This window comes from Rana temporaria, chromosome 2 (assembly GCF_905171775.1).
Source record: "Rana temporaria chromosome 2, aRanTem1.1, whole genome shotgun sequence".
In the NCBI taxonomy this organism is placed as follows: Eukaryota; Metazoa; Chordata; class Amphibia; order Anura; family Ranidae; genus Rana; species Rana temporaria.
The window spans coordinates 113,644,935-113,661,943 of NC_053490.1; the positions used below are offsets into that span (position 1 = coordinate 113,644,935).

At 42.7% G+C, this 17,009-nt stretch overlaps 1 protein-coding gene across 4 annotated transcripts in view; it reads right to left on the reverse strand.

Moving 5' to 3' along the window:
• Positions 1–1,474: 1,474 nt before the first annotated feature.
• The window catches only part of VDR (vitamin D receptor), a 257,271-nt gene continuing 241,736 nt past the window's right edge, over positions 1,475–17,009 (reverse strand). For all 4 annotated transcript variants that reach the window (XM_040340786.1, XM_040340783.1, XM_040340784.1 and 1 more), the window contains 2 exons: positions 4,593–4,709; positions 1,475–2,130 (listed from right to left, as the gene is read on the reverse strand). In XM_040340786.1, coding sequence (XP_040196720.1) covers positions 1,871–2,130; positions 4,593–4,709 — 377 coding nt within the window. In that variant the 3' untranslated portion in view covers positions 1,475–1,870. The remainder of the gene's footprint in view (positions 2,131–4,592; positions 4,710–17,009) is intronic.

Sequence of the window (17,009 nt, forward strand, 5' to 3'; positions counted from 1 at the left end):
GAATAGGTTTTTGCCTAACATGAAACAGTGTGCCCAATAATTTATCTCCATAAGGAAGCAGATAAGGGCTACATTCAGCAGATGAAAATACAAAAGGAGAGACCATAGTGCATTGCCACACAGGGGCGTCTTAGGGTTCCACCACAAACATACACGTTAAGGCCAAACTATATATACATATTTCTTCTTTATATTAGAATAAATTCAATTTCTGTAAAAATCAAAAGTTTTCGTTTTGATTTGTCTTCTAAAAATAATGTAGAAAAATAAGTGCTATTTCTCTCGTTGTTACCTGGTACGTAGCTTAGTTTTATTCAGATGAAGCAGCCCTTGCTATATATATATATATATAGAGCTATCATGTTAACCAGTTTGATATACTTGTATAACAATTGCAAACTTACAAGAGATAAGTATAAAATATTTTATGGGAATCGCAAAAGCCATATCCTTACAAAATGGGCTAGGAATGAATTATTTTCCCTGATCGATGTTGTGGTTTCAGGTGAAATGAAAAAGGAAGACTTAGGGGGTTATTTACGAAAGGTAAATCCACTTTGCACTACAAGTGCAAACTACAAGTGCAAAGTGCACTTGAAATTGCACTGAAAATGTACTTGGAAGTGCAGTCACTGTAAATCTAAGGGGTAGATATGAAATGAGGGTAAGCTCTGCTGATTTTATCATCCAATCATGTGCAAGTTAAAATGCTGTTTTTTATTTTCCTTGCATATCCCCCTCGGATCTACAGCGACTGCACTTCCAAGTGCACTTTCAAGTGTAGTTTGCACTTGTAGTGCAAAGTGGATTTTCCTTTTGTAAACAACCCCCTTAATGTGTATAGTTAAACAGAAGGCTAGTTTCCTGTGAAGCTCCACCACTGTGAAATTTTCCAGCAATATAATCTCTTTCTAGCTAGCAATTCTGGGTTACGTCAGAAGATTTTCTTTTAAACAAAGACAAATAATTTTGTCAGTAAAATTTGACAGAGGAAATTCATTGTTGAGAATCTTCACAGCAAGGCTCCATAGGTGGGTCTAACATTAAACAGAGTGTTCTCAAATCATCCTTCACCTATCTGAAAATAACCATTTTAAGTGGAAATATATATTACACCTATGTGCATAGTCTATCAGAGTTAAATGTTACACATTCAGGTAAAATGTTAAAGATAAGGGCAGTTAATATATTTTATATGTGAACAAAAGGCTATTATAGTTTTTAAAGTATAATTCCATATGCATAGAAAAATATACATTTTCCAAATAAACTCTTTTTCATTAAAAAAATTACCCTCTAAAGCTGGCTGATGCAGTAAAACCTGGCTCTTCGTATAGCACATGCATGAACTATTCTGCTCTACTTCAGGCACATACACACTTTGGTTAAACTGCTGTAGTAAAATATTTACATTCTAAGATATACATTTAAAGAAGTTAGGATGTTTAGAGTCTTTCACAATTTGGCACACGACTGAGATTCACAAGTTTAAAATTTAGTCAACAATGGCTTTTATAAATAGAAAAATAGTCCATATGGGCGAAAATATCAGGTTTACAAGATTTGACATTAACTGTCTAGAAGGCACACAACAGGGCACAGCATTGTAAGATTGGTACATTACATCAACAGCATGGCAAAGAAGGTTAACCCTTTTTTGTAGCATAATTAAAGAAAGCACTATAACCATCCACTTTAGCTTATCCATGTAGGTCTTTAAAATAGTATGTACTATATACAACGGTAAACGAATCATCTGATTAAAGGGAACTCCCAGTTATTTCCCATAGAAGAAAACAGAATTAAGACCCATCCTAACTTGGATAAACCAAATTACTCACACTTTTAAAATGAAAGTCTTAATTCAAACTCAAGAGATTTCATTGCCAAAGACCTCTAGCACTAGTGGAGTGAGCATGGTGCTATGCTCTGGCTTGAAAGAGATGAAGCGATACTGTTTGGAATGCTCTTCATTTAGGCTGCGAAGGTCAGCCAGTTTCTGGATCATCTTGGGGTACAGCAGTCGACTTCCCGGAGGAGGATGCTTGCAGAGGATGTATGTTTGAAGGGTAGAAGAGAGGCGATCTTGAATGGCTTCAACCAGTGCTTTATCCTGCACACCTGGGCGGTCTACAAAACATTTTATACACAATATTAGTCAAGCAGGCATTAGTTTGCATATAAGCCAATCAGAATACCAAATAAGGATGAAGAAGGTGGATACCACTTTAACCACTTGTCGACCGGATCGTGCCCCACAGTGACAGAATGGGGATCTGTCTTCGTAAATAAGGCAAATCTCTGTTCTGACGGGAGATCACACAGATCCTGTCTTTCTGCTATGCAGGAAGATGGATCTGTGTGTTGTCCCAGTGATCCCTTCCCCCATACAGTTCGAAGACACAGTGAGGGTACACAGTTAACCCCTTGATTGCCCGATGTTAACCCCTTCCCTGCCAGTGTCATTAATACAATAACAGTGGATATTTTTAGCACTGTAGTAATGTCACTGGGTACAGTGTCACATGACTGCGCAATTGTCAGTTAAAGCAACGCAGTGCCGTATCGCAAAAAATGGCCTGGTCATTAAGGGGGTAAATCCTTCCGGGGCTGAAGTGGTTAAAAGAAGGTCAACTGCAGGTTAGAAAAAACTGTCAATGAACCGATTAAAAAATGCACCGGAAAGTACACAGAATTTGCCTAAAGCCATAAATGACACAAACAAAAACTCATTGATACAGTCGTTGAAAAAAGGATGAGTATGGTCTCTTTTATACTAAGAGTATAAGAAATAAACATGTGCCTTCATCCCAATTAGTATGTAAAATAAGGAGACCTAATTAATTAAGACACCATTGGCTGCTTGAGACCAAATGTTTGTCACCAATTAGGTCAAGGGAAAGGGGGAAAGGGGATTTTGGAGGGGACTATTCACGGCACTGGTTAAACACAGTATAGTAAAAAATAACAAGTATTTATTGAACATAAAACAGGTATCATAAAACAACATTTAAAGACAATCCCCACATTGCACAACAGTAAGTTATACACAAACTATGTCTGCATTTAAGGAGTTGATCGCCTCGACCGGTTTCGCGGTAGTGTACCGCTTCTTCAGGAGGGGGTTTGTCCAGACTGGTCAATTGATCGAGCCCGGAACCCAGTTGAAAACCTTCTTTGGCGCAAGGAGGGGGATATATTTATTTAGAACGGGCTCATAGCTGTATAAAAAATATATATACTCGATTTTACTGGGGCACAGAAGGACAGTCTCTGTCAGTCAATTGTAAAGTGTGCTCAGCTGCCAGGGTATAGGCAGTGCAATGCACTGGTTCCAGCGTGGCTGATACTCTTCCACGTGTGTCCCCAGGGAGAGCGTCCGTGCTAACCAAAGTTAGCACGGACGCTCTCCCTGGGGACACACGTGGAAGAGTATCAGCCACGCTGAAACCAGTGCATTGCACTGCCTATACCCTGGCAGCTGAGCACACTTTACAATTGACTGACAGAGACTGTCCTTCTGTGCCCCAGTAAAATCGAGTATATATATTTTTTATACAGCTATGAGCCCGTTCTAAATAAATATATCCCCCTCCTTGCGCCAAAGAACGTTTTCAACTGGGTTCCGGGCTCGATCAATTGACCAGTCTGGACAAACCCCCTCCTGAAGAAGCGGTACACTACCGCGAAACCGGTCGAGGCGATCAACTCCTTACATGCAGACATAGTTTGTGTATAACTTACTGTTGTGCAATGTGGGGATTGTCTTTAAATGTTGTTTTATGATACCTGTTTTATGTTCAATAAATACTTGTTATTTTTTACTATACTGTGTTTAACCAGTGCCGTGAATAGTCCCCTCCAAAATCCCCTTTCCCTTGACCTAATTGGTGACAAACATTTGGTCTCAAGCAGCCAATGGTGTCTTAATTAATTAGGTCTCCTTATTTTACATCATTGATACAGTCCCTAAAGATCTATGGCGCAAATATAACACTATTTAAAAAATACAGTTTCATATATGCACTCTAATGGGTGGGAAGTGGAGGCAGATTTAGACTACAGCTATTCCACTTGGGTTTTAGTCTAATACAAACTATACAACCTCTGATTCTTAAAAATGGATCTGAGAAACACAAATACAAGTATCATTCACTGTGTTTACATAAAACCAGTGTTTGCAAGCGGAGATCAGCAGTACATGTTAGGCATACAGCGAGCATCTTAAAAAGGATCTAGACCTTGTTTTTATCCTCTCTACAGCAGTTGTCCCCATGAGTTTAATCATAAAATGTAAATATCCTTATGAGAATATGCTGGTTCTCTTAAAAATGATATTTCATTGTGAAGGTGCTATTTCACTTTATGGCACCAATATGAAATTAGGTAATTTTTAGTAACTAATTTAAAAAGCAGTCAGCAAGCTCAGTAACAAGTAGCCAGCTGCCCATCCAATCTTTTCTTCCTTCCCAAAAGTGTTACATGTGTGGTTTTACAGATACAAATTGTGCCAAAAATGTTGTTACTTCAGCTCAGGCCCAAACATACTCGTATGTACAACTGATATTTCAATAGTCTCTACATTGACTGACCTGGTGAAAGAATACAAATGGCCATCAAGAGGACATGTTCTTCTTCATGCAGGTCCAATTTTTTCAGCCCCACCTGGAATTTTACCAGAGGCTCCAAGAGCTCCATGCTATGACCAGCTGCAAATAACAAAAACTTTCATAAATTACAGAGCTGCACTAATGGTGCATCACCCACCTTACTATATTTTACTCAAGAGTGTCATGATTTCTAGAAAACCAAGTAATTGATTTACTGATGCACTGATGCACATTGTGCTTTTAGTTTAAAGATTTAATATAATTGTAGATCTGTTTTTCAATTTTTTTCTTGTTGGTACTCCTATCCGATCATAGTTCTTACAAAACAATAAGAGGCATCCTATAAAATATACAGTACAATGGAGACAAAGATTTTGAAGACATCCATGCCTGCTTACAGATAGGTAAAAGAATTTCCCAACAGGATACATTAAAGCGGTGGTTCACCCTTAGAGGGCATTTTTTAGCCTTAGATTCCTGCTCGTTTTTACTAGGGGAATCGGCTATTTGTTTTAAAATATGAGCATTACTTACCTGTTTACGAGATGCATCCTCTCCGTCGCTTCCGGGTATGGGCTGCGGGAATGGGCGTTCCTTCTTGATTGACAGTCTTCCGAGAGGCTTCCGACGGTCGCATCCATCGCGTCACGATTTTCCGAAAGAAGCCGAACGTCGGTGCGCAGGCGCAGTATAGAGCCGCACCGACGTTCGGCTTCTTTCGGCTACGAGTGACGCGATGGATGCGACCGTCGGAAGCCTTTCGGAAGACTGTCAATCAAGAAGGAACGCCCGCTCCCGAAGACCCATACCCGGAAGCGACGGAAGAAGATGCAGCTCGAAAACGGGTAAGTACGGATCATATTTTAATACAAATAGCCGATTCCCCTAGACCGAACGAGCAGGAAGCTAAGGGGAAAAAAAAAAAAAAAAAAAATGGTTGAACTCCCGCTTCAATCAGGCCTTAAATATAGTCTAGCAATTTAAAGTTAAAAAAAGGGGTATTTAAGAAGAGCGGAGAAGACGGTTTGGGATATGTTTAGAGACAAGATTGGTGATGTAGCTTGGGGCAGAGTTGTGGATGGCTTTGTAGGTTGTGGTTAGTATTTTGAATTTAATTCGCTGGGTGATAGGAAGCCAGTGTAGGGATTGGAGGAGAGGTTTGGCAGATACTGAGCGGTTGGTAAGGTGGATAAGTCTGGCAGCAGCATTCATAATAGACTGAAGGGAGTTGCAATAGTCAAGGCGAGAGATAACAAGGGAGTGAATGAGGAGTTTGGTGGTTCCATTTGTTAGAAAGGGGCAAATTTTAGAGATGTTACGAAGGTGAATTCTACAAACTTTTGACAACGATTGCACTTGAGGCTGAAATGACAAGTCAGAGTATAGGATTACACCGAGTACCCTGGCCTGAGAGGAGGGACTGATGGTTGCATTGTTCATTTTGATGGAAAAGTCATGGAGGGGGGCAGGGGGGAATATTAGTAACTCAGTTTTAGAGAGTCTCAGTTTAAGGAAGTGGTGCGACATCCATGCTGAGATGTCAGTTAGTAAGTTAGTAATGCGAGAGGAGACTGAAGGAGTGAGGTGAGGATTAGACAGATAGATTTGGATGTCATCGGCGTATAGGTGGTATTGAAAGTCCTGGGCGGTTATCAAGTGACCAAGGGAGGAGGTGTAGATAGAGAAGAGAAGTGGTCCAAGAACAGAGCCTTGAGGGACCCCCACAGAAAGGGGCAATGGAGAGGAGGAGACAGAGTTGTAGGTAACACTGAAGGAGCGCTGTGATAGATAGGCAGAGAACCAGGATAGAGCAGAATCTTGGAGGCCAAGGGAATGGAGTTTAAAGTTTAAAGTCATAATGAGCTAGTATCTACAGCATACTAGCTCATTATGATAGACTTACCTGAGAACAAAGCCCCCAAAGTTCTCCACCGCCGGCGATCTTCTTCCTGTAATCGCCGCTCTGGTGCTGTGATTGGCTGGAGCGGCGATAACCTCATTCCCGCACATGCGTGCGGGAGCTGTCAAACACGGCATTGCTGTGTTTAGGACGGCTATTGTTAGTGCGCCTGCGTGTCGTTGTCTACGGTGCATGCGCCGTAGACATCGGTGCCCGTCATTGGTGAATATCTCCTAAACCGTGCAGGTTTAGGAGATATTGCTAACACCTACAGGTAAGCCTTAATGTAGGCTTACCTGTAGGTGTATATGACAAAAATAGAATTTTTATTACAGCTTACCTGTAAAATCCATTTCTTGGAGTAAATCATGGGACACAGAGCCTTAAGTATTTACTTAATGGGTAATAGGCCACCTTCAGGTGTTGACACTGGTAAACCCTAATTAAGGAAGTTTACTCTCTATATAACCACTCCTCCTTCCAGGAGCACATCAGTTTTTGTAACAAAGCAATATGTCTAAATCCCAAAAGAGGGGAGGGACCTCTGTGTCCCATGATGTACTCCAAGAAAAGGATTTTACAGGTAAGCTATAATAAAAATCCTATTTTCTTTATTGTACATCATGGCACACAGAGCCTTAAGTATTTACTTAATGGGACATTGCATAGCAATGCCACTTGGGGGGTGGGAGAAACAACCCGCAGGGTACACCCAGACTTGAGGATCTATACTGCTGCTTGCCGCACACTGCGCCCGAAGGCGATATCCTCATACCTCCTTACATCCACCTGATAAAATGTTGTGAATGTATGCACTGAAGACCAGGTTGCGGCCTTACCGGTCTGAGCCATGGAGGCCTGATGACGCACTGCCCAAGAAGCACTAACCGACCTGGTAGAATGTGCATTAACTTGAAACGGGGGAATCTTGCTCCTTAACCACTTGCTTACTGGGCACATAAACCCCCTTCGTTCCCAGGCGAAATTTCAGCTTCCGGCACTGCGTCGCTTTAACTGACAATTGCGCGGTCGTGCGACGTGACTCCCAAACAAAATTGGCGTCCTTTTTTCCCCACAAATAGAGCTTTCTTTTGATGGCATTTGATCACCTCTGCGGTTTTTATTTTTTGCGCTATAAACAAAAAAAGAGCGACAATTTAAAAAAAATATATATTTTTTTTACTTGTTGCTATAATAAATATCCCAATTTTTTTTTAAAAAAACTCTTTTTTTTCTCAGTTAAGGCCGATACGTATTTTCCGACGTATTTTTGTTAAAAAAAAAAAAAAAATCGCAATAAGCGACTGGTTTGCGCAAAAGTTATAGCGCCTACAAAATGGGGAACAGAATTATGATTTTTTTTATTATTTTATTTTTTACTAGTAATGGCGGCGATCTGCGATTTTTTTATTGGGACTGGGATATTGCGGCGGACGTATCGGACACTTTTGACACAAATTTGACGCCATTCACATTTATACAGCGATCAGTGCTATAAAAATGCACTATTTACTGTATAAATGTGACTGGCAGGGAAGGGGTTAACACTAGGGGGTGAGGAAGGGGTTAACTGTGTAGCCTGGGCGTGTTCTAACTGTGTGGGGGGAGGGGGGTGACTGGGGGAGGTGACCGATGCTGTGTCTCTATGTACAAGAGACACAGATCGGTCTCCTCTCCTCTGACAGCACGTGGAGCTCTGTGTTTACACACAGAGCTCCACGTTCCTGCTGTCACCTACCGTGTCACCGACGATCGCGTGTACCCGGCGGACATCGCGGCCGCCAGGTACACGCATCGGGTCTTCGGCGATGCGCCGGGACAGTTTTTACCCGCCGCGCGCCACCCAGTGGCGCGCGCGGGTAATGCACATAAAAGGCCGTGTTTAAACGGCCACTTGGCACTTGAGAGCCGCGCTGCGGACGTATTTTGTCTATAGCGCGGATCTCAAGTGGTTAAATCATAAGTTTGAATTATCACTTGCCGAATCCACTTAGCGACAGTGGATTTCGAAGCTGCCTGTCCCTTCTTAGGACCCTCCGGCAGAATAAATAAGACATCAGTCTTACGAATCTGAGCAGTTTTCTTTAAATAGATTGTCACTGCTCTCACTGCATCAAGACAATGTAGTGACCTTTCTTCCCTGGAACATGGTTTTGGAAAAAACGATGGCAGGACAACATCATGAGTCAGGTGAAAATATGAAATTACTTTTGGCAAAAAAGCCTGGACGAGGGCGTAGCACCTCTTTGTCCTCCTGAAAAATGAAATACGTCTCTTTACAAGAAAGAGCAGCCAACTCTGAAACCCTCCTTGCTGAGGATATAGCAACCAAAAATACCAATTTCCTTGTAAGCAGGACTAGAGGAATATGTTGTATCGGTTCAAATGGCTGTTTTTGTAACACAGACAAAACCAAGTTTAAGTCCCAGGGATTCAAGGGAGGTTTGACGGGCGGATTAAGCCGCGTTACCTTGTATAAAGCCTCGGACTAAAGAATGAGTAGCAAGTGGTCTTTGAAATAAGACTGATAAAGCCAAGACTTGGCCTTTAATAGTACTTAAAGGAGCTGTAAAGGAATTTTTTTTTTTTTTGCTGAAATTACTGTTTACAGAGTATAGACATAATAGTTAACTGATTCCCTTTAAAAATGATTAAAAATAGATTACAATCAATCATATAATGTACCTACAGTTTCAGTTTCGTTTTTGCATGCTGTTTCCTGCTAGTGTGATGTACAGAGACTCGGAGCCAATACAGGGCAGTGATGGTTTGTAAAACGAAATTGATTGGTGTTAAGGGGTTTTAGACACACATTAATCACACCTCCTTGATTAGTGACCACAGAGAGAAAGCTCCCATTACTTTTTTCATCAGGAAACAGACAACCAGGAAGTGTTCAGAACAGAGAAGGATTAAAGCAACATCAGAGCAAAAACGAACAATGAGGACATAAAACCAGGACTGCAGTAAGGTAAAGGAAGCTATTTAGCTAAAAAAAATGTTTCCTTTAGTGACCCTTTAAGGCCAACTTCATCTCTGCCCCTAATTGTAGAAAGGCAAGAATTCTGCCTATGATATATCTCAGAGGGTGCCAACCCTTGGATTCACACCAGGAAACATAAGCCTTCCAGACTCCATAATATATAGTTCTGGAAGCTGGTTTTCTGGCATTGATCAGGGTGAAGATAACTGACCTGTGTTTCTTTAGAATGTGGGTTTCAATAGCCAAGCCGTTAAATTTAGAGACTGTAAGGAAGGATGGAATATCGGTCCCTGAGAGAGCAGATCTGGCCATAGTGGGAGGGACCATGGGCCCTCCACTGCCACCTTTATGATTTCTGCATACCATGACCTTCTGGGCCATCCTGGTGCCACCATAATTATTGGCTTCCTTTCCAGCTTGATTCTGTAAAGAAGTCGAGGCGGAAACTGGATGGGGGGGAAATGCATATATCAGTAAGAACTGATCCCATGGGGTCACCAACGCATCCGTTCCGCATGCGAGTGGATTCCTTTGTTCTGGCCACAAAGTTGACCAACTTCGTGTTAAAGCTGGATGCTAGGAGATCTACGTCCAGAGTCCCCCATCTTTGGCAAACAGCCTGAAATATGTCGGGGTGAAGCGACCATTCCCCTGAGAATAACTGCTGGCGACTTAAGTAGTCAGGAACATTCCTTTCTGCCCAAGTTAGAATATGGTTCACCTCTCTCTGTGCTGAGAGACTCTTGGTGCCCCCTTGGTGATTGATATAGGCCACAGCTGTGGCATTGTCGGATAGAATCCTGACAGGGCAGTTCTGTAGCCTGTAAGTCCAGGCCTTTAGAGCCAGACGTACTGCCCGAATCACTAGGATATTGATGGGCAAGCTTCTTTCGGTTCTTGACCATTGTCCTTGGACAGTTGTCCCTTCTAGTATTGCTCCCCAGCCTGAGAGGCTGGCATCTGTCGTTACCACTTTCCAGATAACTGATCTGAAGGATTTTCCTTTCAGCAGATTCTGGGTTAGTAACCACCAAGTGAAGCTTTGGGCCACTCTTGGGGACATCCGCATTGGCGAGTCTAAGGCTTGAATTGTCTTGTCCGAAGCAGACAGGATACTGTTTTGTAACGGTCTTGAATGGAACTGGGCATAAGGAACTGCTTCGAATGAAGCCACCATGGTTCCTAGTAACCTCATGCAGAGGCGAATGGAGGGATTGCCGTTTGACCTGACCCTCCGCACCAGTTCTCTTATGGAGTTGATCTTTGCTTGAGGCAAGATCACCTTTTCCTGGGCTGTGTCTATGATCAGACCCAAGTACTCCAGTCTTTTTAGCGGGATTAAGGAAGATTTCTCTAGGTTGAGAATCCAACCTAATGCTTTCAGATAGTTGGTTGTAGTGCGTACGTTTTGCTCTAAACGAGTTACTGATTGATCTATAAGTAATAGATCATCTAGATACGCTATGATTGTTATAACCTGGGCCTTTAACCTTGCTAGAGGTGGGGCCAGCACTTTGGTGAACACCCGAGGTGCTGTGGCTAGCCCGAAGGGCTGCAAACTGGAAATGCTGTTGTTCCAATTCGAACCGCAGAAACTTTTGATGAGCAGGAAATATAGGGACATGCAGGTATGCATCCCTGATGTCGATTGAAGCGAGAAGTTCTCCTCCTAGAAGGATGGAAACTACTAATCTGATTGTCTCCATGCGAAAGGAGCAGATCTTCAGGAATTAATTTGTTGCATGTAAGGGGGCGAGGAGTGCTTAAAGCGGAGGTTTCACTTGTGGGTGGAACTCCACTTTAAAGACTGAATTGATGAACAACTTGCGATACCTTGTGGTCTGTGAAGTTCAGAGGGCAAAAACAGTCACTGGTTAATACAATTTTCCAAAAGTGGCTACATGTGAGTTCACCACAAACCCTTTTATTTTACTCTGTGCATTTCTATCTTATAAAGATTTCAGACAAAAATCCACTAACCCTTCGTAATAAAACCAAAGGATTACACAGATTTTTGTGATAAAAAGTGTTGATTCTGTAGGAAATGTTGTAAACTAATAACCTTCTGTGTCCTCTCATCTCTCATGCACTCTCATCAGTTACCTTGTTCACAGCTATCTCTGTGGACTGCAAAAGCACCTTCCCCACATCTTATGGCGATGAGCGGTGGGGGTGGCGTTCTGTAGTCCTGCCACCAAAGATACAGTACAGTGAATGAATGAATGAATGAATGAAAACTTATATAGCGCAGCACAAGCGAATTTAATCACCTCTGGGCGCTTGTTGTTCCTGTCTCCCTTGGTATCAAAAGAGATGAGTCTTGATCTTTCTCCTGAATGCTAAGTGATTCTCCTCCAACCGAATGCTGGTTGGTAAAGCGTTCCATAGTCTAGGCCCTTGGACCGCGAATCTCCTTTCTCCTTTGGACTTGTATCTGGCTTTGGGTATCTGGAGGAAATTTTGATTGGTGGAACGCAGAACGCGATTGGGTTTATGAGCTTTTATTTTTTCGCATAGATAATGGGGAGCATTCCCATAGATACATCTATGCGTTAGACAGAGTGCTTTAAAAGTGATTCTGTCTTTTACTGGTAACCAGTGAAGGGCTCTCAGTGAAGGTGAGATTGATTCCCAAGGTTTTTTCCCAGTCACAAGTCTAGCAGCCGTATTTTGAACGACTTGTAGACGAGCGATTTGGTACTTGGGGAGTCCGAGGTAAAGGGCATTTGCATAGTCCAATCTTGAGTTTACAATAGCTCCCACCACGACCGCTATGTCTTCCTTGGGAATAAAAGGAGTAAGTCTGCGTAGTAGGCGCAGCAGATGGTGAGATCCGCTGACTACTGACCCTATTTGTGCGTCCAATGTCATGTGAGAGTCAAAGATGACCCCGAGACTTTTGACTTTGGCGCTAGGGGTGATGATTTTGCCCAGAATGGGCGGGGGGGTCCAAGTTGTTGTAGGTTGATTCATACGCTTGGCGTGAAACAGGAGAAGTTCTGTTTTCTCTCCGTTGAGTTTAAGATAACTCTTTGTCATCCAGTCTTCTATCAAAGAGAGGCATGTCTCTAGATTGAGGTGATGATCCTTTTTATTGCAAATGCGGAAATATAGTTGCGTGTCGTCTGCATATGAGTGGTAGAGCAGTTTTTGACTGCTGATAATCTCAAAAAGAGGGCGAAGATAGATGTTGAATAACACCGGCGACAGGGGGGATCCTTGAGGGACTCCGCACGATACCGTGCGTTTCTCAGAAGTGAAAGGTCCTAACTTCACTATTTGCGATCGGTTTTCCAAAAAAAGAGGAGAACCAAGATAAATCGCCTTCTGCGACTCTGGCTACTTCAGCTAGCCGAGTCAATAAAAACTTGTGGTCTACTGTGTCGAAGGCTGCGCTCAGGTCCAACAGAACCAGAAGACAAGATTCTCCTTCATCTGCGGCCTCGAGAGCGTCGTCCCATATTTTGAGCAATGCGGTTTCTGTCCCGTGTCCAGGCCGGAATCCCGATTGAAATGGGTCAAGTAGGTTGTGGGTATCTAGATGATGTTGCAGCTGTTGTACCACTACTTTTTCCATTACCTTTGAGAGTACATTTAGACCTGTTATTGGACGACGGTGGAGTGGGTCCTTGGGGTCCAGGTTGGGTTTCTTCAAGATGGGTCGAATTATACCCTCCTTCAACTGGGAGGGCACTATGCCTTCCCTGAAGGATTGGTTGATAAGCTGCGTGATAGGAGGTGCCAGGATGTCGGCGCATTCCTTCAGCAGTTTAGTGGGGATGATATCATTCGGCGCGGTGCTGTTACGCAGAGTACCGATGATATTTTTAGTGGCATGGATAGAGATAGGTTCCAGCGTGAACTTACCTGGTTGTGGTGAATTACTGCAGGTATTGTGTAAATCATTACGGGGAGAGTTGAGGGGGGAATTATTTTGCTGAATGCTTTGTCGGATCCCCTCGATTTTATTAATGAAGTAATCCGACAATTCACTGCAAAATTCTGGTGAGTCCGAATTGGGGGCTTCAAGACATCTTGGATTCATGGTCTGAGTGACCAATTTAAAGAGTTTGCGTGGGCGATTAAGGGCGCTGTTGATAGCCTCGGAAAAATAGTTTTTCTTGGCTTTGAAGATTTCTTTGTGGTATTTTCTTGTTGTTGCTTTGTAGACGATAAGGTTCTCATCTGAAGAGCTTCTTTTCCAGGCGGCTTCCGCCCTTCTACGCTCTTGCTTCAGTAATGCCAGTTGGTTGTTGAACCAGCTGGAGTTATTTTTCCGGATGCGGGTTTTACGTTTCGGCGCTATTAAGTCGGCTGACTGTAATAGGGCTGTGTTTATGGTATCCAGCGTTTCTTCAGCCGTTTGATGCGGCTGAATTGTATTTATTTTTTTCCTTAACGTGGCTTTGAAGAGTTCCGAGTGGAGCTTCTTCTGACATCTAGTCCAGTGTGTTGTCACTAGATTTGATGTTTTAGTTAAGGGTGGGAAATCAAAAATAATGAATTTAATTGCATGGTGATCTGTCCATGGCAATGGTTCATTTTCCAAGATTTTTATTTCCAGATCTTGTCTAAAAATAAGATCGAGTGTGTGACCTGAAGCATGTGTGGGCCCACATACTAGTTGTTGTAGGCCTAATCCTTCGAAGTGATCAATGCAGGCATCGGCAACAGGGTCTTGCGGGGAGTTGGCCCAGAGATTGAAGTCCCCGAGCAGCAAAAGGTGTTTGCTGTTAAGGCTATAGGTGGAGATAAAGTCCGTCAATGATGGGAGAAACTGCGATTTTGGGCCAGGTGGCCTATAGCAGAGTAGAATCCGGACGGTCTCCTGGGAGTTTGTTTGTAGTTGCAGGGTAAGGGTTTCCATAAATGGAAGAGGGTTTTGAAGGACAGGTTTAGTGATTGCAAGATGAGTCTTATGGATCATCGCCAGTCCTCCTCCTCTTTGCCCTATTCTGTTTTCAGTTATGATACAATAGTTTTCTGGAACCAGTTCTCCGAGAATGGTGTTACAGTCAGCTGTAAGCCAGCTCTCTGTAATAAAGAGGCAGTCTAAATCATATTGTAGAATGAAATCCTGGATTTCCAGTTGGTGTTTTACTGCCGATCTTGTGTTGATCAAAGCACATGATATATGCTTAGGCTGGGGTAAACGGCTGAGATTTTTGATAGTCGATCGATTCTCAAAATTCGCTCAGTTCTTAGGGCTTTTTTAGTGATGGCTGGTAGTATTGCGGCAAATTGTCTCAGATCCCCAATGGTTTCTGCAAAATATTGCAGATTAACCATAGTCGCCAAACACCAGGGGGAGGAGGGAGGGGGGGATTAATCAAGGATTAACTTAATCCTCGATCCTGACTTGGTCCAGAGGAAGGCAAAAAAACCCTGGTTGTGCTACGCCAATATGCTACGACAGGGAAAAAAATTCCTTCCTGACCCCTTGAGAGGCGATCGGGCGAACCCTGGATCAAGTACAAATGGTATTTGAGAGAGGGGGAGTGGGGCTAGGGTGTTGCAAGATGGCCACCACTCCGGCTGCAAAGAGCCAAGGTGGTGACCTCGAGGGGGGGCAGCCAACTGGTAGTTATTGAGTTAGGAGATGGTGGTAGGTGACCCAATTACAAGGGGGTAGCAGGCTGGTATCTGGAGGGGAGGAGTGGGGAGCCACTCGATCGCGGCGATGAAGAGGGGGATGGGGCCCTACCTACAGTGAGTGAGCATTGCTGCCATTATTACACTATTATGTGTTAATTATGTGAATTGTACATTAAGTATCTCATGGGGGCAATACTTTACAGGCTCATTGGGCAGAAAATAATAAATGCACTTTTTTTCTGCCAAATTTTGTGCATTTATAATTTTTTCTCAAAGGCGAACATTTCCGTTAAATGTTAATATATACGGAATTGGAAATGTGTGTGGGTACAAAATGATGAATTATATTGCACAGTACAACTCAACAAGACTATCAAGTCATTATTGACTATCTAGTTGACCACTTGGCATATATGCATTAAATGAATCACTAAATTAATAATGCTTAGAGTACTAGGTGGCTGCCCAACATATGTTTGCAGCCCTTATCCGTAGACTGTGTGTTCTGCATATCTTCTGGATGAACAATTATCTGCAATAGAATAAATGACCTGGCTAATAAGTGTCTGGTCAGCACCATTAGACTATTGCAGTGTCTACAAAAGCAATCATCATAACAGAGGCAACAATTTCAAGTTTTCCATGTAAGAGCTCTTAAAGTGCACCTGCCATTTAGACACAGCAATGAGAGTACAACTGTGTCATCATAATAAAATATCACATAAAAACTGACCCATGGTTTTGATAGTTAACACCCCCCTCCCCCCCAAAAAATAAAAAATTGCAGCTTACCTGACTTAAAGTAGTTGTAAAGTCAGAAGGTTTTTCATCTTAATGCATACTATGCATTAAGATAAAAACCTTCTGTGTGCAGCAGCCCCCTCAGCCCTCAAATACTTACCTGAGCCACCTCTCCATCCAGCAATGCTGTAGGATTGTCTCGGCTGCCCAGAACTTCCCTCCTTCATTGGCTGAAACAGCAGTGCAGTGTCATTGGCTCCCGCTGCTCTCAAAGTCAGTCAGCCAATGAGGAGAGAAAGGGGGCGGAGCTGGGCCACAGCGCCATGTTTGAATGAATACACTGAGCTGCAGCTTGGCTCGGGTGCCTCATAGCAATTTTGGCCATTTGTCAGGAGGGAGGGGCCAGGAGTGCCGACGAGGGACCCGAGAACAGGAGGATTGGGGCTGTCCTGTGCAAATCCACTGCACAGAGCAGGTAAGTATAACATGTTTAACATTTCTAACAAAAAAAAAACATAAGAATTTACAATCACTTTAAATATGATACTGTTTAAGACTTTATTTCCACCTGGTGATCCTGCCTGTCCTAGGGTAACCAAGCTCACACACCCTACTGTTTCTTTGGAGGAGCAGCATTGTTCCCCCAGAACAAAGGCTATAGAACCTCTTCCCCTCTCCTCTTCTATATAACATTGGTGGGAGGTACTGTATACTGTAGTGAATAGAGATAGATGAGAACAGTTCTAGTGGATAACAGTGCATCACACACATCTCAATGATTTTCTTGAAGAATCAACACGTTTTTATGCATTTATGGAACAGATAACAAAATTGTTTATTTAACAGAGCAAAAAAGAAGTCCACTAAGAGTTTACATAAATGTTAATTGACAACATGGTTTATGCAGTGTCTACTTTAACTGTCTTCTATTTCGATTGTCATAAAAAGTTCCAGGACATTCAACATTTTCGAGAGGATCTGGAGATTACTCAAATTCTGCTTATACTTTCCTAGAACCACTAAAAGGTGTCCCAAAAACCACAAAACAGTACCCCCAGTTTGTGAGTAGACATTGTAATCTGGCTAATGTTTCCTGTTCACCAGCAAGAATTAACTCTGTGATCAGGCTGCAAAACGGCAAAAAATATCAAGTGACTGCCACCTATGAATTGGGAGTTAC